This window comes from Labrus bergylta, chromosome 12 (assembly GCF_963930695.1).
Source record: "Labrus bergylta chromosome 12, fLabBer1.1, whole genome shotgun sequence".
Taxonomy (NCBI): Eukaryota; Metazoa; Chordata; class Actinopteri; order Labriformes; family Labridae; genus Labrus; species Labrus bergylta.
Window position 1 is genome coordinate 8668644 of NC_089206.1, and position 24895 is coordinate 8693538.

Below are 24895 nucleotides of genomic sequence, written 5' to 3' on the forward strand. Positions count from 1 at the left end.
AGACTATCGGCATTATTAGTTAACCATTAAGTGAAGCGATAAAAATATATATGTGTATTGAAACTCTAAGAATTTACATTTACAGAATATCTCAGTGAGCAAAAAAATCATTTCATAGACAAAATGCTTCATGAAAAAAATACAGCTGTTATAAATGAGCTTCATACCATCATAAGTGACATAGGGGATCTGAAAGCCTCGGGCACTGTTGGCTTCATTGGACTTGAAGTTAATCCAGAGCCGCCTGGAGCGAGCTGTGAAGGCGATGGGCCGCTCGTATGTCTGACACGTCTCGTAGGTGGTGATGGATGTAGCCGACCCTTACAGGTGCACAGAGAGGACAATGGTGACTAATCAGGTATACAGGTATACAGCTTTTATTGAACCTTTGAAAGGTGCAAAAACTCACAGTTCTTCCTCATAACCAGCACGTCTCCACACTCATCCTCAGAGGGTAGGAAAATCTCTGGCACCACAATGAGGATTTTGCGCTTGCTGGGCGGGTTGATGTTCCAAATGCATTCCACATTAGCAGGATAATTACCGGGATAGTTAGGTGACTCAATGTAGCCCATGAATTCGCCCATCTCACCACCACATTGCCTGTCTAGACACACGCAAACAGAACGTATTAATTTATACCTCATTGTAAGAAGAATTCTCCAAAGACCAAAACAATCATTTTCATACTCACTCTTGCACTGCGAGACACTTGTGGCACCGTCAAAGTCAGTGGTGGTGTTCCCCGGGCAGGTGATGCAGTAATTCTGTCTGAACTCTGTCTGATAGGTCCCCACAGGGCAGCGGATACACCGGTGCACTGTGGTGTTGTAGTAATGACCTGGAGAACACTGAACTGTGGGTAGAAATCAAGAAACACATTGAGTCGAGGATGTTTTTAGTCGAGTCTATTTTTTTCATTCTTGGCTGTGTTAAGAGAAGCACAAGCTGACCTTTGACTTCACAGTCATGGAAGGAGCTGGCACCTTCCCTCTTGGTGCCCAGTCCCCCCCCACAGGGGAAGCACAGGGTCCTTCCAGAATCTGGCTGGTAGGCACCCTGAGGGCACGGCTGGCAAGGTTTGAAGCCATCACTGGAGAAATACCCTGTGGGACACTGACCTGGAAAGCATTTGGAAAACATGAAGAGAGGGTTTAATGAGGACATCTGTGCAGCTTTTCAGCTTTCGAGAATATTCCCTGTTATGAACTGTATACCGTATAGTATCCTTCCTATCATATTGTACATTTTACACTACCTGCACAGAAGGAGATGTTCCGTGCTCCAACAGGCCCGTGGCCGTCAGTGCCGGGACAGAGGTCGCAGGCCAGCTGCCCCTCCTTCTCCTGGAAAGTTCCTGGCGGACACTGAACGCATCGCTCCTGCTCGCCATGGTAGTACGACCCCGACAAGCATCTAACTGAGAGAATATCCAACGCAGCATTGGTCAGAGACGAAACATTTCTTACAAAAAATATATATATATAGTATATGGAACTCTTTTGTGATTCTTAGTTTTCTTGGTTGATGCAATTTGTCAAAGCACAACAATCCAGAAAACTTGTGAGTGACTTCTGTCCTCGCAAAGTAAAAAACAAACCTTAATTGATAGAAATCTCTCAGCACAACTCCAAAACTAACTTTGATTTCAAAGTTAATAACGTGGTCATAGAGGTGTTGCTGAGTATGATAGCGCGTGGCTGTGCGTAGACTTTATAGAATCTACGATTGTCCTTATGGTTCTAATATTCAATGCGTGTGGACATCCCAGAAAAGTAGGGCGTCGTGGTCCGAGTCGAGGTCTAGCTCTCCGGTCTTACCACATCGGCCGCTTTCCCTCTCCCAGCCCGGCCCACAGTTCTCAAGGTTGGGAGCAGCTTGGGGAAGTTTTTGAGCCACCTCGTATTCTAACCCAGCGACTCGGATCAGGAAACGCTCCTGGTTGATGGACTTCTTCAGAGCCTTGATGTACGTCTTCACCTGCTTCTCCATGCGCTGTCTCAGGCAGCTGAGATTACAACTGCCTGTTTGTGGGTGAAAAAAAAAAAAAAAAAAAAGCATACCGTATTCAAATCACAAACACAGAGCTGAAAAACAATGCACAACATGTGGAGCAAGAGGTATTGTTTAAAAGGACTGACCTGTAGTGTCTCCAGGTTTGACCTCCGCCTCCAGCTCCAAAGTGATACGTGTCACCTCTTTGTTGGAGGGATTTCGTGCTCGCCGTCCTTTAGCTTTCTTGGAGGAGTCACATTTGAGGTTCACAAACGTCACCAGGCAGTTACTGCACGGCTGCCCACCTCCTGTGGACAACACAGTAACACATTGTCTATGGGAAAATACAGTGTACACATATCACTATGCATTAATAATAATGATGTTTTAGAGTTCAGGTTGGAAGGTATGAGTCACAGTTGCAGACAAATCATTTGTAGTCATATGAAGCAAACTTATTGACCTTGGCGGATCGAGCCCAGGCTGCTGGCTTAAAGGGCTTTTGCCTCTGTACATGGGGCACATGCTTTAACCACTAGGCTACCGGCGCCCCATTGTTTACTGGATTAATCATCATATTGTTTCAGCAAAATCCCCAAAAAGCCAAAAACAATGCCCATTGCTTGTTTTCTCCAACCAGTGTTAAAATCCATTAATACAAATTCTAGGACAAAAAAAAACAAAAATAGAAATCTTCAGATTTGATAAGTTTGTAAATTAAAAAGTCAAATTATTTAGCTTGAAGAATGACAAAATTATTACCAATCAAAAGCTTCACACGATGTTTTCAATTGATCGACTAATCGGCCTTTAGACTGGATGTTCCCGCTCTATTTAACTCTTCATATCCCTTTAATTTCCTGTAACAAACATCATATGTATTCACCAGGGCACACAGATTCAGACTGACCTGGCCCGAGTGTCCTTCCTCTGTCCTCCGTCCTGCCGGTCAGCTTCGGGTGCAGGTGACATTTGGCGTTTTTAATCTTGAAAGAAGCCGTCTGCTTCACTGGAGGGGCCAAAGTCTCTACAGACAAACACAGCACAGTGGGTACGAGCACACTGCCACAACAAAGAAATCCAACTGTCCGTGCAGTTGTCACCGACAGACGGGATTGTGTATATAAGTGTTTGATTATGGGAATCTGGTGGGCAGCGAACCTATGCAGCTCTGACTGCTGCTGGAGTTGAACCTGGCGGGGGACTTCCCTCTGAGGATTGGGATACCACAGCTGACAGAGTAGCTGTTATCAGACTCTGGAGGCAAAAAAACATCAAGAATACATATAAAAAAATGAATTAAAAGAACCTTGGTGTTTGATGATTAACTATGAGTGATGTACCTGCCAGATAGTGAGCCTTGGAGGCACAGGTCAGCGAGCAGCTCTCTTTTTTCCCCGTTTTGCTGCAGGTCAGAGTCGCCTTCGGGGCTAAAAGTCCTGGAGGACATTTCACCAGCTCTGAGGGAGAATAAAACACACACACGATCACTCAGTGGTAAAAGAACAAGCTGAAGAAGTGAGCTAAAAACCTGTGTGTGTGTGTGTGTCAGTAAAGGATCCACAAGGGGGCAGTGCTGTCACATACCAATACAGTCCTTTCTGTTCCAGTGCAGCTTGTGACCTGGTGGACAGGTACAATCGTAGCTCCCCTGACTGTTTACGCAGCCATATTTACAGCCTCCACGGTTTATACTGCATTCATCAATATCTGAGGACAAACATGTTAACAGGGACATTTAGTGAACATGAAAAAGGACTATTTGTGCTAATTTAGTTTAAAAGTTTCTAAAAACATCCAAACAGGGTGAAAAGGAGGATTTTCATAAAAGAGGACAACATAGAGGTTTGTCTGAAAAAAAGGTCTGGATCAGTTTTGTTGTTTTGTTGCATCAAATGAAATATCAAAACTGGTCTCTTCAGAAGTAGCACAGCTGTGAGCGAGGAGTTCCTCAGAGGTCATTTCACTTCACCCTGACACATTCTGGGGAAGATTAATGATTGAAGATGAACGAAGCTCGGTATGATGTCGCCACATTCAATTCCATGGTCAGAAATGTTTCTTGCTCTTCAGTGAGAAAGACTTGTGGTGAGCAGTAAATAACGATTACCTTTCAAACGCATGCTGATTATGAAAAGAAAAAAAACAGACTCTAAAAGCATCCGGGCTCCAGATGCATGAGGGTGCAGAAGGCTGCGGACGAGCAGAGAGAGAAACAGAGAGACGAGATAATGGCAGTGATTGATGATCTGGCCTGCTGATATGCAATGCTCTCCCTCGTCTCATTCAATTATTTACCCTGAATAAAGGCGCTCCGCTTGCCTCTGCACTCGCTGATGAAGCTGTCAGCTTCATCAGCGGCGCCCGAGCTGCAGGGAAATGTGAGCGGTTCAACGCCTATCCTCTGATCAAAGCACTCAATTTAAAAAAAGACAAAAGAAGCCCAATGAATTTTGCGGTGGAGGAGACGCGCTCCTGCCAGTAACTGTTGTTTTTCAATTCTTTGTTTCTCCCATATAAGAAAAGTTACCAAGTACACATTTCCTGACCTTTCTCCGGATCAGTCTTTTTTTAATTACAGAAAAGAGGAGTCGAGAAGAAAAAGGACAGAACAACAAAAAAAGACAAATTGACATTTAGACTCAACAATTGCTTCATGTAATGGCGAGGAATTCAGGGATGGGTTAGGGAGCTTGTGGAAATCTTCAAATTTGAATCGCTTTTGCGTGCCTATTCATCAACATCGGCGACTCCAAGTCCAAACAACAATGTAATTTGAGTTTTTAAAAGGAATTTTCCCTGAGAACAATCTGTATTTTTCCAATTATCTTGAACTGTTAAGATATCAACTTAAACTCTTGTGTGGTTTTAGGGATAAACTGTCCCTTTCTTTGATCTCTGTCTACAAATATTTGTCAGTAACAGAAGAAAGACTTTCTGATGCTGCTTGGATCAAGTGACCAGAATTGAAAAAAAATACTTAAAGTATGTAGGCTTGACTGCTGTGGGTCTATTTTCTTACTAGATAAGCAAAAATGAGCTGCTTGTTTTGTAGCCGAGCAGCAGAATGGCTGGAGATACTCTTACTTGGGAGGAATGCCGACAGGCCTTGGCACAATGCTTGACAGCAGGTCACTGACCTAATTGGGTTTGTTTAGGGTGAGTCTATTGTTAAACACTGAGCACAGCTTTCTGGATTGTTTGGCAGCTATATTTTGGCTGATAAACCGCACAGGGAATAACACAACCTTGGTTATATGGTCTGGAGAGAGTGAAAGTACAACAGGGAGCGCCGTAAATCTCAGGGGTTATCTAACAGTTCCGACAGCGGTGATGAAAAGCGAGGGGAAATCATTCATCACCGGCTCTCTCTCAACAAAAGGTATAGAGAGTCATTTACGCCTGACCATCGTCTCTCCTCTCAGCAGCTCAGTGTGGCCCGATCACAGTCCATCATGAGAGTAAAAGCCTTACAAATCCAATTCTGTGGCTTTTATTGCCTGAACCTGACAGCTCATATAGCAGCCTGTGTGTGCACCTCAGCCATCTGAAATACAGAGTGTGTAATTCTAGTAATACACAGGCATAAAAGAAATGGAAACAGCCCAGAGATTATAAATAAGAAGTAGCTGTAGTAGTCTTGTGTTTCCAAAAGTGTCTTGGACTTCTTGAACCGCAAGCATAAGAGAAAATGAACCTACATCTCGCATCATATATTATGTCAGTAAACACATTCCTGATGTATTTATGGTCTCGATCCCCTGATTCATGTCTTCCTAAATACAACTCGTTGTTTACGTTTCAAATAACAGTCCTGTTTCAGGTAACATGGATGATAAAGCAGGGTATACTACGGGGTGCTGCTAGTGATGAATGACAAGTAATTGACATGTCATCTTAACGACAAGGCCAGAAAATACTGTCACTTCTGGCACTAAAAAAAACAAGATATCCGCAGCCAACATGCTGAACTCAATGCTGTTTTAGAGTAGCTCTCAAACTAAAGGTTGATGATGTCACACTGGCTACATCCATCATTTTTATACAGTCTTTGTAACAGCTCCATACAATATGATTCAATACAGCAGCATTACAGGACTCTAAATTAGACAAGATATGTTCTTGGAAAGGACACTTGCATTGTGAGAAAGATTTTTTTACATGAAGACGGGCAGAAGAAAACATGAAAGAGAGCAATAACTTGAAAATGGTTTGCCTCACTTTTTTTGTCTCCTTCTTGAGGCCGTGACTTACTGTGATATGTTTGTGAAGGCACATGATTACACACACCTAAGCGTTAGTGCTCAGGAATCTCAGTAACTTTTCTTTTTCTGTATTCTGATGCAGCATTGCTGATCATTAGACCCGTCGAACTACAGATTAAAAAAAGAACTTGAGCAAATCACTGCCAGGCCATGTATCTTGAGTACATATACTGTCTGCTCCGTGTCTCCCAGAACTTCAGCGAGGCCCTGAGGCGCTGGAAACAGCAGCAGATTCTTACTGGTGATACACACTCCATCAAAGGGACGCTGCAACACCCTGATGTGGTGGGCCTCTTGATGCCTGGCAGGCAGATCTGACGCCCCCCCAGCCTCCAACACACCTCCTCCTGACACCAAAGGCTGTTTCTGCTATCTGTTCCACACCAGAGTACAGTGGGTACCTGCTAATGTCTGACTGACATGGTCATACTCCACCTTAAAGTTACTGCTGTTTTCCATGTTTTAGTCCATTAACTACAGGACAAATTGTCTTCACTTTGCATTGCTGCCAAGTGGAGCATAACTTGTTAGATTGATTTCCTGCCTGCCAGGCACCAGCCTGTTTCAGCTCATCTCAGTCCATTTGGAAATCAACTCACAGAAACTTAAAACTGCCTTGTGCTAGGAAATAAAGCTGATTGAATGATATCCATCTCATGTATGAGGATGCAGTTGCATGCACAAATTATGCCATGGTTTCATTTATTAAGTATGTTTTGATTTCCAGATTTTGAGGTCAGCTGAGGAAAGAAGATCAAAAGGAAACAAGGATTTTGTCAGTTTTTATCTTTATATTCTTTTGTCATGCTAGGCAGAGCGCTGCTTTGAGCTAAATGCTAACATCAGTATGCTAACATGCTCGAATTTAAGACATAAAGTAAACATTTTTAAAGCTAAAAGTCCTGAAAATGATGATATAAGACAGTAAGTTTAAAAACATAAAGTTAGAACAAGTTATTCTGAGGAAACATTCATACAAATTCAGACAAACTGTACAAACACAGAGAGGTTCTGTTTTGTTTGACAGCTGCATCTTTCTTAGCGTAATAGATCTAAAAGCAAAAAAATATATATTGATAACATCATTCATATGCTATAATCCTTGTACATATTTGCATCCTCTAGTCTCTGTCTTTGCAAAGTAAAAGGGAAACTCACTCAACATTTGTTGAGATATATTTAATAGTTAAAGAAAGTGGTCGACTGGATAGCTGACAGACTTGCGTTTCCTAGAACAACGCTGCTAGCCTGGCTTAAAACAATGAATGCCTGAAAGGAAGGAAACCAATCAATCAGCACTTATCTACAGTCGTCAAAGTTGTTTAGTTTGAACTAAAAACTATGTTTAACAGTCCATTAATACCCTCCATATTGTTAAGACCTTTGTGTGAGCTGTCAGCAGGACTTTATATCAAAATTAGTCATCTGTGTTGAGTGTTGTTACATTTCTCCTGCCAAACATAAAAGCAACTAATGGATGGTTAGCAGAGAGGTGTGGGATGTAGAGAAAGAGTGATGGACAGGAAAATTACACAAGAGACAAGGCTGTGGGGAGGGGAGGGGAGGGGGTACCAACTCACCTCCACAGTGTGCCAGGCCGTAGAGGACGTAGCCTTTATGACAGAGACACTGGAAACTGCCGGCAGAGTTGACACAAAAGTGGTCACAGGCGCGATCAAAAGAGCACTCATCAATGTCTGTAAGGACAGAAAGACATGCCGTTAGAAAACCTCTCAGTTCCACATAAAAAAAAAAACAGGAAAATATTTTTTCATTTCTCAAACAGGACTCTTTGATCTTTCCTTCATAGCAATATTTCCCCTTTTCCATCTTCTGTCCTGTATTGTATTCATTATCCACCATGAATTGCAATGGGTCAAATCACATGTTGAAGCCAAAAAAATAAATAAAAAATGTCTCTTTTGAAAGGAAAGCGTATTCTGTGTGAGTCTTTTTTGTGGCACTTGACCCCTGGAGTCATGCAGTTTTTCAGTTTCGATGCGCCAAAATGGAATTTTCAAAGTATTTTTGAAATAACAAGAGGCCTCAGCAGGAGTCAAAGAAAGTCTGCTCATCATACGATAATGGGATCTGAAGTGCAGGTTTTTTCTCTCCCTATAGAACCTGCCAATCACCTTCCCTTTTCTTCTCATATATGAACCAGTACTTATACCTCGTTTTTTGTTCTCAGGTCAAATGGATCATTGTTTTCAAAATTTGGTTCGAGTAATAACAAACATTTTTTAGATGTATGATAGACAGAAAGGTGATGTCATTGTCTTTGCTCCTTTTCTCTCGTCAAACGTACAAATCCACATTAAAAGCAGCTCCTTCCTGGCTGTCAGTGGCCTCACTCTCTTTTCTTTTTGAGCTTTTCTGCTCTCTTACACATTCATCCTGTAAAGTAAATGTCACACACTCAAAGACCATAAAGATTGATACATGAAGCTTAGGAGATGGATGACATTTGGGGGGTTTTACGATCAAGGATTCCTTTAATGTCAGTAAGAATCTCAGTGGAGCTCAGGCTCGGCATGTTGGGAGACAATGAGGATGTGCTACAGCTTTGCTGGATGTGTAATTGGCTAATGTGAGAAAGGTTTGCTGAATGTGAGCCTCCTCTGGGTTATAAGGCCAAGTCGGCATAGAAAAAAGATGACACAGGAATTGCACAGCTAAATAAATGGCTTACCTCAAAGAAACCAAGAAAACTGATTTATGTTTTCTTGGTTTCTTGGATTTATGTCTTCTAATAATCCTGCGTTTTTGTAAAGCATTAAAAATGTGTGTTCACCCAGAGCTTAATCCTGCATGAGCTAAACTCAGGCAGCTAAAACAGAAATGAAGTTAAGACAGTTGTGGAAGCAGAAAATAAAATCTGATCAGTCGAAAAGATGAAAAAGTCTTGAGATTAAAGCTTCTTAAGTGATCAGTTTACAACAGAGAACGCACGCTTTGAACAAGATCCACAGATGGATGTTCAACTGTTTGATTGATGCACTCAACTTCACCTCATGAAGATAAAAAAGATGTTTCTATTGCAGAAACATTCAGGTTGAAAATGAATGAAATACGATCATCTTTAAGAATCTGATTCTATGGTTCTATTTAAAGCCTGAACGGGAACAAACACACGTTCTCCTGTTGTTTGTCTCCCATGTCGGCCCCTGGAGATTCTTACCAGCAGTGCTAGATGAGAGCAGCGTGGGTTTTCGCACATGCTGTATGATGCATTGCAAAAGTGATTGTTTTCAGCACATTAAGTCCAAACTTTTCTCAGAACACTTTTAAGGGAACAGTCTGAAAACCGTATGGTAATTTGGCGGGGAGACTTCGAGTTTAGACCTCAAAAAATGTTGCAATAAGTGACGCCAGAAGTCGATCTGCAACTTGTCATTATTTTCTTTATTGCTGTGCCAAGCTACAGAGTTGAAGTGTGAAGACATCCAACCCTTATTTACCAGACGGCTACGGTGAAGTATGCAGTGGGTGGGCATCATCAGGTGATGTACGTGCAGAGGACCATGGAAAGATAAAATGAGGACTAAGATAACCACAAATCTGTTTCCATCAATTATTGCTTTTCTTTGATTATCTACTGCACAGACTGATCTGGGTGTAAGAACTCCATGTATCACTTCAGCCTCTTCTTGCTAAATAAAAAACATTCGGGGGGAAAATGAGGCTCACTGAAGCTTAAAAAAAAGAAGCTCACTGCTGTTTATACAGAACTAGTAGAAGCTCTCTCATACATGTTCCCTCTGGAGAAAACATACAATCTGATGAGCATCTCCCTCTGAGTGCCCTCATGTGGATTAGGAGTGAGGAGGAGATAAAAAGAAGGGTGTTGTGGGTGGAGGAATGCCGACAGGGGCTCAGCAGGCATGCCCCATCCTGAATTCTGGGCCATGGTCCACTGACAGCAGGGAAACACCATGACTGTTTAAACCAAGATAAACCCAGAGTTCAGTTTACACATCTCAACACCTCGAGGAGACAGCAAACATCTGTCTAAGTGTTACTGAAACACATCAATACAACAGCGAGCACAGACAATTAGTAACAAAACATTCGCTTCAGCTCACCCTAACTTGATGAGATGCATGATGAGATCTTTTTTTTTTTTATTCACTCAAATCATACCTCTGCAACACACTGTTAAGTCTGGGGCATTTAAAGGGGTTCAGATTTGACACTGAAAAATTAGCATTTAATAAGAAGTCATGTCTGATCGGAGCATGGGGAGTTACATTTCTTAATACCTGCTTATAAACTGGGTGTGTGGAATGTAAAATATTTTATAATAACATATATATATTTTATTTTTAATAAAACATAAAATAATAGAAACCTATCTTCAATTTGAACGGAAGGTATCCTAACATACCATAGTACTGTATGACATAGTATCATATCATTTCACTGGATTTTACTGAATTTTCCCAAGAAGACACATGCAAAGGACCCTCAAATAGTCTATATTCATCCTTCCCTGAAAGGTATTTCATTTTAAAAATCCTTAATTTTCAGCATCTGCGTCTTTGAATTTGACCGTCATTTGTTCAACTTCTCTTCTGAGTCTCTCAACTTTAAGGAAGTGTAACATTAGATCCCTGGAGGGGTCTTTAATCATGGATTATATACACAGATACAAGGATCAAGATTAGCCTTTATTGTTTGTTGTAGTTTAAAGTAGAACTGGGACAGCGCACAATTAAAAGTTATTGCAATGGAGTCAGCGAGCAGCTTATTTGCATCTCTTGTACCTTGGCTCGCTGACAAAACACAGGAAATTATAATAGTAAGATGTATTTTACATTGCTTTGGTTCTATGGGTGAGAAACATGGCAAGAATGAGAGGAGAGGATGAGGAGCAGACAGGTGACTCAGTAGTGTGTGTGTGAGCCTGGCAAAACCTCAGTGAACAGGAGGTGAGCTTTATCACAGCCCTCTCTCTCCAGACAAAACACACAGCACCAAACAAGGATATCACTGTTCCAATGTTTCCCCCGTGCACCCAAACAGCACAAGGCTGAGTTGGCTAAGGCATGGTGCCACAGAAAACAAGCTCTGATTTACATTCCTACATGCACAGACCACATTTTCTCAGTTATCTGTATTGTTTTGGCTAAATAAACTTTGCATTGTTTGGCTCCAAATAATGACAGAAAGGCATCCCACCAAAAATAGATTGGAAGTAAAGTGGCTGCAAAGCCCAGCGTCTAAGTGTATACTTTCTTTGACCACATGAGATGTTTGTTTGCTGTTTGCAGACTGGTGTAATTCAGTGCAACAATTGTAAACCCCATTGCATGACATTGATGTGTACCATGCTGGATATTGATTGACCACATCAGTAAAGAGGAGAGAATTAAATAATAGCGTGTTCATCTGTTTTTCCACTCGCAGACTCCACAGTTCTAGTCTGCCTCTCGTCCTTCACCAGATGTTTCTTTAGTGGCTTGATTCATCCAACATGAAAAGGTTTCAAAAGTTAGCGCTCTAATTCTTCACACCTGTGTTCAGCCACGTACAAGTCTTGATTTTCTTCTGCAGGTTAACTTCCAAACTCCTGCTGAGCTATGACCACTACCAAATATACCAGACAAACAAGCCAGAGAGAACTGGTCTGGCTTCTCTGTAGGCTGGAGGGGAGTAGATTTATTTGCAACTAGGTGGAGGTTTTTGGTTTACCATTGCTGCATATCAATGCAAAAACACCCAAACTTGTTTTACCCTAACGGCAAGAGGTAGAAAACACCGCAACATACCTTGACAAGTTCTCTCATTGGTCAGCAGCTTGTAGCCTTTCTTGCAGCTGCACTCGAAGCTGCCCACTGTGTTTCGGCACACGTGGTCACATCCACCGTTGTTAAGCCTGCACTCATCGATGTCTGTGAAGAATATCATCAAGAAGAGTTGACTCATCAAACCACTCATCAGAAAAAGAAAAGGAAAGAGATTAAAAGCAGCAATATAGGATTTTTTTTTTTTTGGCCACTTGGGGGCAGCAGGGGGAAAAAGCTGTGAGCAAAACGCTGCCATATCTTTCTTGTAAGCAAAAAGCTGCTCATGTAGAGGGGAACTTTCACAGCACAAGAGAAACCTCGAGAAACTTAAAATATGGTGATTTTTTAAAGATGTAAGTGCTCGTTGATGGTTGAATACATGCATCACTGCAGGATGGGGAACCGCAATCTTCAAAACCTGTGAAATGGTTCCAACAGTTGCCTTAATTAAACTGACCAACATTTTTAATTTGCACGTCTCTTTACAAATTCCTATGTAATCACAAAAAAAACATCTTTGACAACAGAGATCTTCAGCTTGTTGTTTTTGAGTGCTGCACTGCTATACCGACTGCAAGCATGCTTACAAAACGTCAGTGTTTCTATTTAATGCTAATTCAACCTGAAAAATAAAGCTTTGAATGTGTTGTGACTGAGAGCTCCATCAAGGGTGTGTTAGGGTCGCATCCCCGTCAACACTTCCTCTCAGATTGTTTCTAGAACAGTTGGATCTGAAAACACCATCTAGCATTAGTTGTGTTTTGGTTTATTCAGGTCCTGTGTCCACTTAGCGTTGCTTTGGGCAGAAAAGTGCTGGCCGTGCACCCTGGACCTTGGATGAAGAAAAGGTCTCTTGATATTGGCTGCTGTATGACTGACACTGCCCCGTTGCATTTTATTATACATTTATATATTTTTTTCAAATGAAGGAACAGCTTCTGAACAGCTTAAACATTTTTGAACTGTCTGGGTGCTACTGCAAACGGTCTCTCCTCATTGAAATCAATTGAAAAAAAGATGCTGGTGCTCAGAAGATAATGCTAGGTGGACACATTTTGCTCCTTTTTCGGTCTTCACCAACTTCTTCTGCTTCTTCAGCTGCAAATTGTTGCACTTTGCTTACCTTCAAGTTGCTAACTAACAGTACTTCAGCAGGATTTCTAGAGCTGCCTGGCGGTGGCTGAAAACAACACTGAACCATAAGAGTCGGCTTTGGGATGGGAAGATCAAAACAATGGGCTGAAAGATGCTGAAATGCTCTGAAGAGCCAAAGGGAAACTGAAGAGTTGGGTGAAATTCTCTGAGGATCAACAATCCTTCACATACAAGTAGTCATTTGATCTTAATTTATATAAATACATTTTAATAGCGGCTTTGTTAAAAGTCCATGAGGTTTATTAAGTTTGACAAAAAGAAGAAGAAACAAAGGCAGTTGATTTCTTACTGGCCCTGACAAAGGCTAAAATCAGTTTGCGTGTGGCTGTAATGGGATGCAGCTCTCACACAGTGAAGCCTCCTGGCAGTCCAGCCTCTAAATCATCTTTGTCCATCTCCCTCCGATTATTATACTCTTTATTCCTGCAGACAATAACCAATCGATATATCATGTGTTCATCTTGGCTTTTGATGGTCTCTTTTGCAAGTCTGGCAGCGGCTCTGATTAATTCAGAATCATCTAACCAAATGAGGCGTCCGTCTCTTGAGGGACTCTTCATCATCTGGTTGAAATAAATAGATCAGAAATGGAATATAATAATCCCTTCCTTACTCCATCTTTGTCTCAGTTCTTTAGAAGTGTGTGGCCTGCAGCAAGCCTCTGTCTTCTTGTGCCAGAGCTGCCTGGGTTTGTTTTCTCCTTTGTTTCCTCTCAAACCAAACTAAAAGAAGACAATGTACTTTTATTAGAATTGTTTTTGTGTTATTACAAGCTGTAGAAGACTCACAGATTTCTATCCACGCTTTTCTGGCAAAAACAGATTGCCCTCATTCACTCGAAAAGTTGTCTTCTAACTGACTGTCAGCTGTGCCTTTGTTCTCTAATGTAATTATCAGGTTTTACCTGAAAGTTTGGAACTGATTTTATTAGACATGAAAACTTTCTGCAGTATGCGGGTTGCTTGAGTTGAGAATCCTCTGCCAACACTCAGAGAGAAGGATGATGGTAATTTAGAGGAAAAACTGTCAAAAAAAACTGGTGGCATGACAAATTATTACTCACAATATGCAGCTGAAAAGAAGAGAGTGGTGTTACATTGGAGGCACCAGTATGGATTCAGACATTGGAAGAGGACTTGTGGTTGAAAAAACAATGATCGCACAGCATATACAGAAAACAATCCAACAGTCGAGGTGCTAACAGAGAAGGTGGGGAATGTAAATAACTTGATAATTCCTGTGAGCTCCAGGCAGAGAAAGGAACTCCAATGTGCCTGGCTCCACGACAAGGGGGAGATTATTTTTGTGACGGTTGGACAGGTTCGGGTTTGAATGATGATGCTTTACCTTTGCAGGTCTTTCGGTCTGGCTGCAGAGTGAAGCCAACGGGACAGCTGCAGCGGACTCCTGTCACTGAATCATGACAAGTGCTATCACAGCCGCCATTGTTCACTGCACAGGTCTCTGCAGGGAAACAAGCACACGCAGTCAGAAAAATACACCATGGTTATTAAGTTGTCCTACTTATTCCTCCTCACTGAGACAGCGAACATGCAAACGGGTGTTCAGAGTAAAAAAGAAAGAGAAGGCACACTTTATAAATTATTTGGCGTTCTTTTTTTTTGTGTGTGAGAGGAAGAAGCAGAGCAGGTTTTTATTAGTCGTACATGGGAAAGAAAAGGAAACAAGATAAGAAAATGGGCATAATTACAGCAGGTGGATGGTATTGACACAGAGAGAACTGAAGAGAGGCTGGTGAATAATGAAAGAGGAGTGAAAATGACATATGACAACCAACACGGCCAAAAACAGGGTTTTACATGTTTTTTTGTGTGTAAAAGTACATGGTGTGTGCATGTTTGCTTCTCTTTGGCCAAGGTGAATTAAGTCCTCTAAAAGTCCTTCGCACGGTCAGGCATCCGTCTCCCCTCCATCAGGTTTGTCCAGAGAGTTATGAACAAAACCACAATTTGTACTTGGTTTGGACAAAAACCTCACCGGCTTTTTCGAGGATAAGAAAGCAATTTCAGCAACCTGGCCTCAATGTTTGGTTTCGACTGATTTGAAAAAAAAAAAAAAGGGCGGTAGTCAGTCAGAACAGGATAGCTAGGGTCTCTTCTGGAGACAGTGACACATCTCACAGGGACTTTCATTTGAAGCAACAGAACAGGGGATATTTGTTCTCACATAGTGTAAGAGGGGACCTGTGTGTGCCTTAATAGTTTTTGGCAGCTTTACAGAAATCCTAACACAGTTGAGAAGAAAAAAAAAAACACCTCTTCCATCTGCAACAATCACTTTAAGTCTCTGTAAGGCGGCAGGCCATCCTCACAGCTCATCACCTCTGTAATGGGCTGAAGGATGTTGGCTGGCACCTTTTCTAAAAAAAGGCCAAAGCACAGCTGGGCTAGTCAAAGACTTCACACTGGCACGGAGGTGGCAGCTCACACGTGGCACTAAAGACGGGAATACAGCTGCACTGGTCTTTCGGAGCGAACGAGGATCCCTTTGGGGAAACACCTAATCCTCTTCACTTCAATCTAAAACTGCTCCGCCTGTAGCAGCCACCGTGAAACTTTCTGAAGCTTTCTCCAAACAAAAATAAAAAAACTCAACTGTAGACTTGAATTAGGCATCAAAGCAAAACAGGTGCTAACAGTGATGTAATCGTACATTTTATGGCCTTTAATAGACAACAGCTCAAAATGTTCTGTTTATGTCGTTGCTGAAGGCAGAACATGATGCATTGATATTCTGGGAGGGAAAACAGGCTTGAAGAAGAAATAAGATAAACACTTCTTGAAAAAAAAAAGGCTCAGTAATATCGGAGTAAACAAAGACTAGCAACAACTAAGAGAATGGGGTTATCCAAGGTCACATGAACCTTAGGAATATTTATAACCCCCTTTAGACTCAACTAAATATGATCAATGTTTCCTAGTTTGCTTCATTTTCTGTGGCTTGTTGCAGCCGGTATGAGTAAGTTCTGTCTTAAGTTTGAGTCACACTGAACTCTTTGTTGAAACAAGTGAAACTAGTTAGTTTGCTTCTTAAGTTAAGTCACTGTTTATTGCTGTTTATTATTTAACAGGATCCCTTTTAGCCTTGGCTGCAGCTACTCTTACTGGGGTCCGCCCGGGGTCTTTGTTGGTTGCAGTACATGCAGTGGAGGTTCTAGAGTCTGTTGGGGCCCTAGGCAAAAATCAATTGGGGAAGCGGGGGTCCTTCAACCAGCAGTCATCAGTGTCCTGACGCTTACTCTTCTTTCTCTTTTTTATCTCCTATAGACGGAAAATTCCTCTTCATTTTTCTTGGTTGACTTCCATCGACAAACTTCGGTTTTCACAGCAATAATGCATGCGACGCTTAGCAGGGCAACGAGAGTGAGTGCTGTCAGATGGGGCCCCCTTAGAGAGGTTTCCTACTGTCATTGCAAAATGTGCACACTTTGGGCTACTGCTTTGGTTTAAGTTTGTGAGCCCTCAGGGCCCCCCGCCCCTGCTGGTCTGGGACCTCAAAAAGCTGCCTGCCTTGCCTGTTGACAAGCAGCGCCACCCAGTACATGGACGTAAGGTTCATCTGAACTAGTAGAGCGTAATGTGCAAACAAACCAAAATCGTGTGGCAGAAAACTTCTTTTAACTACATTTTAACTACTTTTCTTAAAGCTGTGTTTGTTAAAGTGTTGAATCGTGTACCTAATTGTCTCTGAGCAGACAAAGGCTGAAAATAACTTCTGTTAACTGTTACTCGATAAACAGTGATGAAAATGTAGAACTATACATTGAGCAAACAGCGTCATAAATTCAAGTTTTGATGAATCACAGGTGGGTTGCAGGTGTTTTTGAGTTTATTAAACACATGACACCATTTCTTGCCACTCTTTATTGTCTTCCTGTCAGTCTCGAGACTTTTACATTGAGACGGCAGTACACTTTTTAATCTCGTTGATCTCCTAACGTATCAGACGCTAGAAAGTCAACAGAGCTGAAAGTTAGAGTTGACATTTTGACTCAGAAGCAGTGTTTGACTCCCTGTTTATGTAAATGTGTTGACACACTTGTCTGGTATGAACACATGATAGCGAATGTGTTGCATATTTGAAATAGAGATCATGCTTTGTGACTGAAATCCCTTCTTAAAATAAGGACTCTTTTTTTACACTCACTACTGTAACATTACATTTAAGTTTATAACAGTTACATAATTTCCACTTTCGAAGGTAAAGGTGACACAGGCTTGGTTACATTAGATTCAGTGTTGAAATCCTTCTCTTTAAGGTGGTTCCACAATTGAGCTACTTTTCTGTTGTTGGCAGAAGGCAGTGATTCAGTCTCTGATCCTTTGTAGGATAATGACAGCTTTTTAAGGAGTATTAGACATAGGTGCGGGCTTCCAGTCAATACCTAAAGTCCCAACCCAGGCTTGAGAGAGCAGCACTGTGTGTTCTATAATATAATTGCAAAGTGTGAGCAGAGACAGTTGGCAGACGAGATGATAAGACAGTGTCAGGACTTGCCTCCAAAACGCTTAGTCAGGCAGCCATCTCACCAAACTGTAATGATCATGTGTTAAGAGACCAAAGAAATATTTCTGACATTATGGTTTTGTGAAGAAGGGGGGGGGGGGGGGTGGGGGGGAGAGAGAGAGAGAGAGACACACATGCTCTGGTATGTGTGTGGGTTTGTGTGTTTTGGATGCTCACCAGCAGCAGCCTTCATTGCACCAGGTTGGGACCCGCAATTACAGTAACTAAGAGTGGGCAGACTTTAGTGAATATTCTCCGATATCACGTGTTTGGTAAAATTCTGAGCCTCGACAGATTATTTCTCATACAGAGAGCGCAGACAGTGAACATGATCTTTTAACAGCAGTAAAGGATTTAGAGCATCGTAATGTTTGACTCTGATCAGAATTGATGACGAGAACCTTAAAGCAGCCTGTCTGTAGAGTAGCTCAGATACAAGTATAAGAAATGCTACAGATACAGATAAACATGGTATTGATATGTGCAAGCATGCTAGAATGAGCTGATATTATGGGTTTGGGATGATCAAGATGTTGTAGCCTTTAAAAAATGTGCTTGTTTTACCAGTAATCAGGTGCTCATCACTGCTCCAAAACCTAGTGGTCTAGCCAACAGGTTGCACTGTTCTGTCATTGCAGATTTTAAATGGCAAGTAGCTCCTCCATGATTTTACTCAATATACTGTAGCCCATACACATGTGCAACTCCCCAAAAGTTCTGCGTGTGAACTCAAACAGCCAATTTCGTTTTTTTCCCGTTTAATATCTATTTCGGGGCTTTTTACGCATTCATTTAAGCGGGCCAAAGAGTGGATAGTTAACAAAATCAAGATGAGAGAATGGGGAATAACCTGCAGCTTCTGCACATGTGGCGCAAGACCCAACCGCTTGGCCAACCGGCACCACAAAGCTGAATTTTTCCTAGTGACCGTTGCCATGCGTCTGCTTCTTGGTGGATTGATTTTGGGTAAAGAGAACAGTCTAAATCTGCTATTTGCATTAAATGTTGTGAGCGCTCTTTAAAAGTGAAATGATAGATTGAGCTAGAGTTTTAGAACAGCTAAAAAGAATAGATTTCAGGTAGTTTATCACGAGATGCCAGCAAACAACAATATTGTGTTGCAAGTGGACAATGTACCATCAGCCATGGTTAGAAATCTGGTGATATTTACACTGTTAAATCCCAACTGTGAGACATCAGTATATATTAAGCAAGGATGTTGTTTTTAGGGGTAGATTTAATGTCGCCATACAGGGTAAGTGACATAGGCCACAGCTGCAAGATAACAATAAGCACATTTTTTAATGACATTGAAATCAAACTGGTACTGAATATTGGCCGACATGTTACGGTATCAGAATCAGTGGAAAGAAAAAATGGTGACGCACTTGCCATCAGCCATTTATGATGACCGCAAATACCAGGAAAGTGAACAAAATTCATTAGAAGAAGTTCCATTGTGGAGTTTTTCATTCTGGCAATCACCCTCGACTATATAGCTATGGTAAAACTGAAGGTAAAATTCTGTGTTTTTGTCCTTGATCAAACAGCAAACATGCAGCTGGTTATTTAGAGAATACAGATGTTACCAGACAAAATCCTGATCTAAAGCTCAGAGGTGAATTCTCTCTCAATAACATAAACCACATAATAAAAAATAAAAACACTGAAAAGAGTTTGTTAATGTTCTCCAGGGAGACAACTGTGAAAGTAAAACCAAGAAGTTGCTTACAGTAAAAGTAACAGCAACACAGGAAATCACGGGGGATAAAAACTGATAAAGGACAACGCAGTGTTGTTTCTCGCTCCTAATGTTTCTATTCCTGAGGAAAAAAAATGGAACTAGGACACAAAATCCTAAAATAGGTCGGATTGTTTTAATGAAGCATGTTGTAAAGTCAGTGCACATACAGTAGTAACAACTTTAAACACTTGTGTTTTAATTCCTACCTTGAACAGTACCCCTGAGAACAGCACCCCCCCCCCCCCACCTCTGTTCTTAGATGTTATAATTTAACCATTAACTCTTTGATGTATAAGCCATAAATGTATGAGTACATTTATTCATGTTCATCTTTGCCATAATTACTAAAACACACTCATCTCTTAATTTTGGCTGAATAACATCAGTAACATTATCTTAATGCAAAAATAGTTTCAAAACTTGTTTCTTTCTTTCTGTGTGTCTACTCTAAGGGATAGTCTTGTACAAGAGCCATCTCCCTGCTAATAACGAAAAAGACCCTGTAGAAGCTCTTAAGGGCACTTCTAAATGTGGCCTTTGCAGTCATTGGGCCAACATAAAGGAATGTAAGCAATTCAGTGACTTTAAAACTAGGTGTATGACGAGGTGTACTGTATGACATCAAATGTTTTATTTACTGCAATACCACATTTGTTGTGGATCGCTTATCTTGCACCTGTGGTTGCTTTTACATTGGCCGGACAAAGAGACGATTAAACGACAGAGTTTCTGAGCGTAAGTCTGCCATCAGAAAAGCTCATTTGGATTACCCCATGGCCAGGCAATTCCAAAGTGCACACAACAGCAATCCAGATTTTTTTGAGACTATTTGAGGTGGCAACCAACCTAAACCATTATTACAGAGAGAAACCTTTCATCAAATGAAATCCATCACTCTAAAGATGACTGCAGGAAGGGAGATGATTTTGGACAAGAAAACCCATACCATATCAGATTCAGTACATCTCTTTGTATAATGTTTGTATTGCTGGTCTGAGGCCCCCTGTTCTCAGCTGAGTTTTCAAAAGGTGTGGTGTGACACGGCAGTGGTTGTTATTGAGAGGGCATTCACAGAAGGAAGAGGCAGACAGGGGGTGGGGTCAGTGGTCAGGGGTCAGAAGGATGATGCCCTTGTGGGAAGGGGGAAGGGCCTGATCAGTGAATGCCAAGTTAGCTTCCTTTACTCCCCACACCCACAGACCCCCAGAGAGAGGAGTCAGAGGAACACATATTTACCATTGGGGAACAGCTGTGGGGCTGCCTGGGACTGGACACTCCTCTCCCCTGCATGCACACGCACACGCACACCCACACACACACAAGCACACATACATTATAAAAACACTACTTTAGTTGTGTGTACACGCAGCATTCACAAGTTAGCCGTATGCTAATGGTGTCTTCCATTTTCTCTTTGATTCTGGAGGAAAAAAATGACATAATTTCAAGTCTAAGATTATATATATATATATATATATACCTCTACCTCTATGTTGACTTTTTTATGTTTAACTTGACTGTTGATATAGCCACAAACAGTACAACCTGTCCCTGAACACTAGACTGCATAATGTAAAAGGATTTAGACACTTTACAGGCCTCATGTTTTACCATAGACTATAAGAAGATGGACAACAAAACACAACACCTCCCTCAAAGTGAAGCCAAAAGATTTGGAGCTATATTATAGCAGTATGGGCCATAAACCCACCTGCTGTAATAATATATAGGACATGGGGCTAACTTTAAAACTTAAATACACATCAAATAAATGTTTCTTAAACCCAGTTTCTGTTGTGATATCTACCTACTATCAAGCTGATTTGTGTTTAAATCCTATTATTTTTAATGATCTTAGTTTAAATTATTTATGACCAACTAATTAAACATAATTACTTGTTTAGTCAAGTTTAATAGATTGTTTGATGCAATAAAAAGGTGTAAAATGCCATGATTGACATCTCTAATGACAATTGTGACACCTGTGGTGCTGTGTGCACTGTATTAGCAGAGTAGAGGTGAAACAGCTAAGGAACAGTAATGAAAACTTAAACATGAGTAAGTGAACTTTTCACAACTGTTTTGATTAGCCAAAGCAATAACCCAGTACTTCCAACCAATACTGACTATGCAGACTCTAGTTCCAGATGAGCCATATGAGCGCCTGTAGAAGGGGTATTTTAGCTTCACTTTTGTTCAACAGGAGGATGTGGAGATGTGTTGTCCATCTTTATATACCGTCAATGTGTTTGACATATTTGTCATCTCAGAGTGTGCACCAGAAGACTGGATCTGAAAGATAGGCTACAAAGACATACACACAAACATGGAAGCCATTGCCTTGGGCAAAGTGATCTTTAATGTTGACTTCACTGTAATTGCGACAATCCTCGAAATCCTTGACCACCCAATCCTGAAAATTAATTTTATGCTGTTGTGTTAAAATACTTAAAACTAGAATTTGAAACAATTTTCCCATCTGGTCTTATAAAATCAAACTTCTGTTTTCAACCTGTAGAGGCTGGTCATTACATTGAGTGCAGTTTAAAAGCATTTCTGCTAAGGGACTATTTATACCTCTTATATGCAATCTAAGGTGTCCAATGTGCACATTATTTATTTCTACATAACTGCAAAAAAAGAAGACACCTTTAGCATACTGCTAACGTGCAAAGATACTGTTTCAGAACAATTAGAATTAAATTAATGGCAGGTATAAGTGGGCTTGGAATAGAGTGGATTGCATTAATGAGGAGGGATCCTCACTTGCAAATCAAACAAATGTCCACTTATGCCCACAGGAGGAAATAATGACACGAGCATGACATCATGTTTTTGGAAAAACAAAACAAACAAAAAAACAGCCTCTTACTGGTAACAACTAAGCAAACAGCTGCGATTGTTTTCCATAGCCTAAAAAAACTGATGATGATAGGTCCTTGTTGAAAATTTAAAGTGTGACATCTCAAGGGAAAAGGTGTTACCTCTCAACATGCAGTCATGCATATTAACAGTCCACACATTGCAAACTAAGTGCAGTTGTGTTGTTTGTGTACTGTGAGATGAGGCTTTTGCTAGTTAGTATGAGCGCTGCGAGTCTTGACAGACAGAGCGAGTGGGGGTTAGTGCTGCAAGCTGAGAGACAGAGACAGCCAGAGTCATGTCTGTGCTTTATGGTGCCTTTTAATGTTCGGATCATTTCCGAATTAATGCTGTTAGGCTGTTATGTCAAGTCTTTAAGCACTGTCGGTGGCTGAGCTTTACACTTTAAGTGCTGTCAATTATAAAAAACTTTCAGGAAGCATTAGCGTACTTATTTTTTTTTTACTTATCATTTACGTCAAGTGATAACTTTTAATTGATTTGCTTTTAATTCATCAAACTCTACAAGCCAAATGTGTCAAGTGAATCCCATTTTTACTGCCCAGAGTATTGATTTAGAAAATGACATTGCATACATTAAGATTTGAACTAGGCTGGGAGAAGAGTTTAGGCCTTTTAGCACAGCAATAAAAAAGTAAAAGGCCTTTTATGGGACCTTTTTTTTTTAATTGCACCAATAACTACCATGGTAATCCTAGCACTATTTCAGTTACAAGAACGTTATTTCAGTTACAGTCCATGAAACTAAAGCATGTAGTTACTAAATGCTAGGTGCTAGATGAGGAAGCAGATGTTCAACACGGACAGTAAAGAGTGAGCACCACAGAGCATGCACAGTTTACATCGACTGCCACTGCCCAACATTTCCTGATACCAACATGCAGTTTCCAGAAATAACCATTCCCAGAGCAAGAGGACTGTGAGATTTATCTGAATACATGAACATGAATGAACAGACCACCCGTAATGAGAGTGTGTTTATGTCATGTCATATGCATGTAGACTACTCGTGTTTACATGCATGTGATGCATGCATGCAGGATATGTACTGTATGTTTGTGTGGTTGTTTGTATAGCTTTCTGTTTGTATAATAAAAGGCATCTCCTGCTCTCTATCTTTGTGTGCATGCATATGTGTGTATGTTTTTGTACGTGAACGTGTATGTGTGTGTGTGTGTGTGTGTGTGTGTGTGTGTGTGTGTGTGTGTGTGTGTGTGTGTGTGTGTGTGTGTGTGTGTGTGTGTGTGTGTGTGTGTGTGTGTGTGTGTGTATGGGGCATAGTGTGGCCAACTCTTCAGATGATTGAACTCCTGAGCATGTCTGCATCTGCCTGCTATTTGTGAATGTTTATGATTTGCTGTGCTAACAGCGTGAATGCTTCCACATGATGGCTTCCCCTCTCTGGTATCTGAAAGTACTCGATACACAGACATTTTTGCACAAATAAACCGGATTCATTTTTTTCAATCTGGCTTTACAAATGAATGATTATCTCTAGAAGTGCGTGTGCATGAATGAACTAGAACAGCCTTACTACATGAAAATCCCCGCTGACAGTTTGCAAGGTAACCACAGAGGTAAGAGAGGAAGGATAAAGAACCAACACCACCAGAGCAGTATTAATACAAATTGTATGACCCAGCCTACATGAGGAAAGACACCAACAAATGAAAGAAAAGGACAGAATGCATTGAAAAAAAACCCTCAGGATGGTTTGAACATTGAAACCACGGCACGTTGAAAGAGCCCACAAGACTAACGAGAAAGCCACTGACTCAATGAATCAGAAATGTTTCCATATCAATAGCGAGCCTAAACTGGAATGCATTTTCACTCCGTGTGGTTGCTATAGATACCCTGTACACTCCTTACATCGTTAATTATTCCAAACGTGGTTACTGAGAAGTAATCATCACTGCATGTCCCATGCTGGTTCATGTGTCGGTAGTGTGTAAAAATACAAGAAACCCAGCGAGCCATTTTTATCTCGTTTGTGACATTTAAGACTCTTTGAAAGTGAAACAAGAGTCGAGTCAGAGTTCTTGGTTCCATGAGAAACCGTTGCTACAAAGCCTTTAGAGAAATAAAGATGTCTTCCTTAAAGCAGGCTTAGGCTGTTGAGTCATATTAATTCAAAACTATAACATTTCTTTACCGCAGGTATTAGAATATTGCTTTAATCTGGGGGCAACTTGTAAAATCAGAGTACACATGTGCAGCTAAGGGTCATAAAAAATAACAGATATGTTTCATCTTGAATTACTATCAAATATTTTCTTATGCTGGAAACCTGACGCATTCACAGTCCTGGTGCACAGTGGCAGCGCCTTTACTGAAGGTCTTCCAACATTCCTGTCACTCACTCCCCCATCAGTGTTTCATTTGGCAGATTGCTTGTTTTATTGAGGTTTTATTAACTAATAGAGTGTCTGGGAGACAGAGCGCCCCAGTGGCGACCGCAGAGCAGCCCTCGTTCCACCTCTGTAACCCCAGACTCTAAAGGGGGGAAATCGGAGGTTTTAAGTGGCTGACTGCTT

At 41.1% G+C, this 24895-nt stretch overlaps 1 protein-coding gene across 2 annotated transcripts in view; it reads right to left on the bottom strand.

Annotated features, from left to right (window-relative positions):
* scube3 (signal peptide, CUB domain, EGF-like 3) overlaps positions 1-24895 on the bottom strand; it is an 80244-nt gene that overhangs the window by 4864 nt on the left and 50485 nt on the right. The window contains exons 7-21 of one of the 2 annotated variants that reach the window (XM_020636671.3): positions 20712-20759; positions 14552-14668; positions 12032-12154; positions 7841-7957; positions 3583-3705; positions 3339-3455; positions 3157-3252; positions 2906-3022; positions 2142-2303; positions 1821-2024; positions 1259-1420; positions 954-1121; positions 695-856; positions 410-607; positions 168-320 (exon numbers count right to left, since the gene is read on the bottom strand). In XM_020636671.3, the coding sequence (XP_020492327.2) occupies positions 168-320; positions 410-607; positions 695-856; positions 954-1121; positions 1259-1420; positions 1821-2024; positions 2142-2303; positions 2906-3022; positions 3157-3252; positions 3339-3455; positions 3583-3705; positions 7841-7957; positions 12032-12154; positions 14552-14668; positions 20712-20759 (2067 nt within the window). The remainder of the gene's footprint in view (positions 1-167; positions 321-409; positions 608-694; positions 857-953; positions 1122-1258; positions 1421-1820; positions 2025-2141; positions 2304-2905; positions 3023-3156; positions 3253-3338; positions 3456-3582; positions 3706-7840; positions 7958-12031; positions 12155-14551; positions 14669-20711; positions 20760-24895) is intronic. The other variant, XM_020636679.3, reaches the window with a different exon arrangement.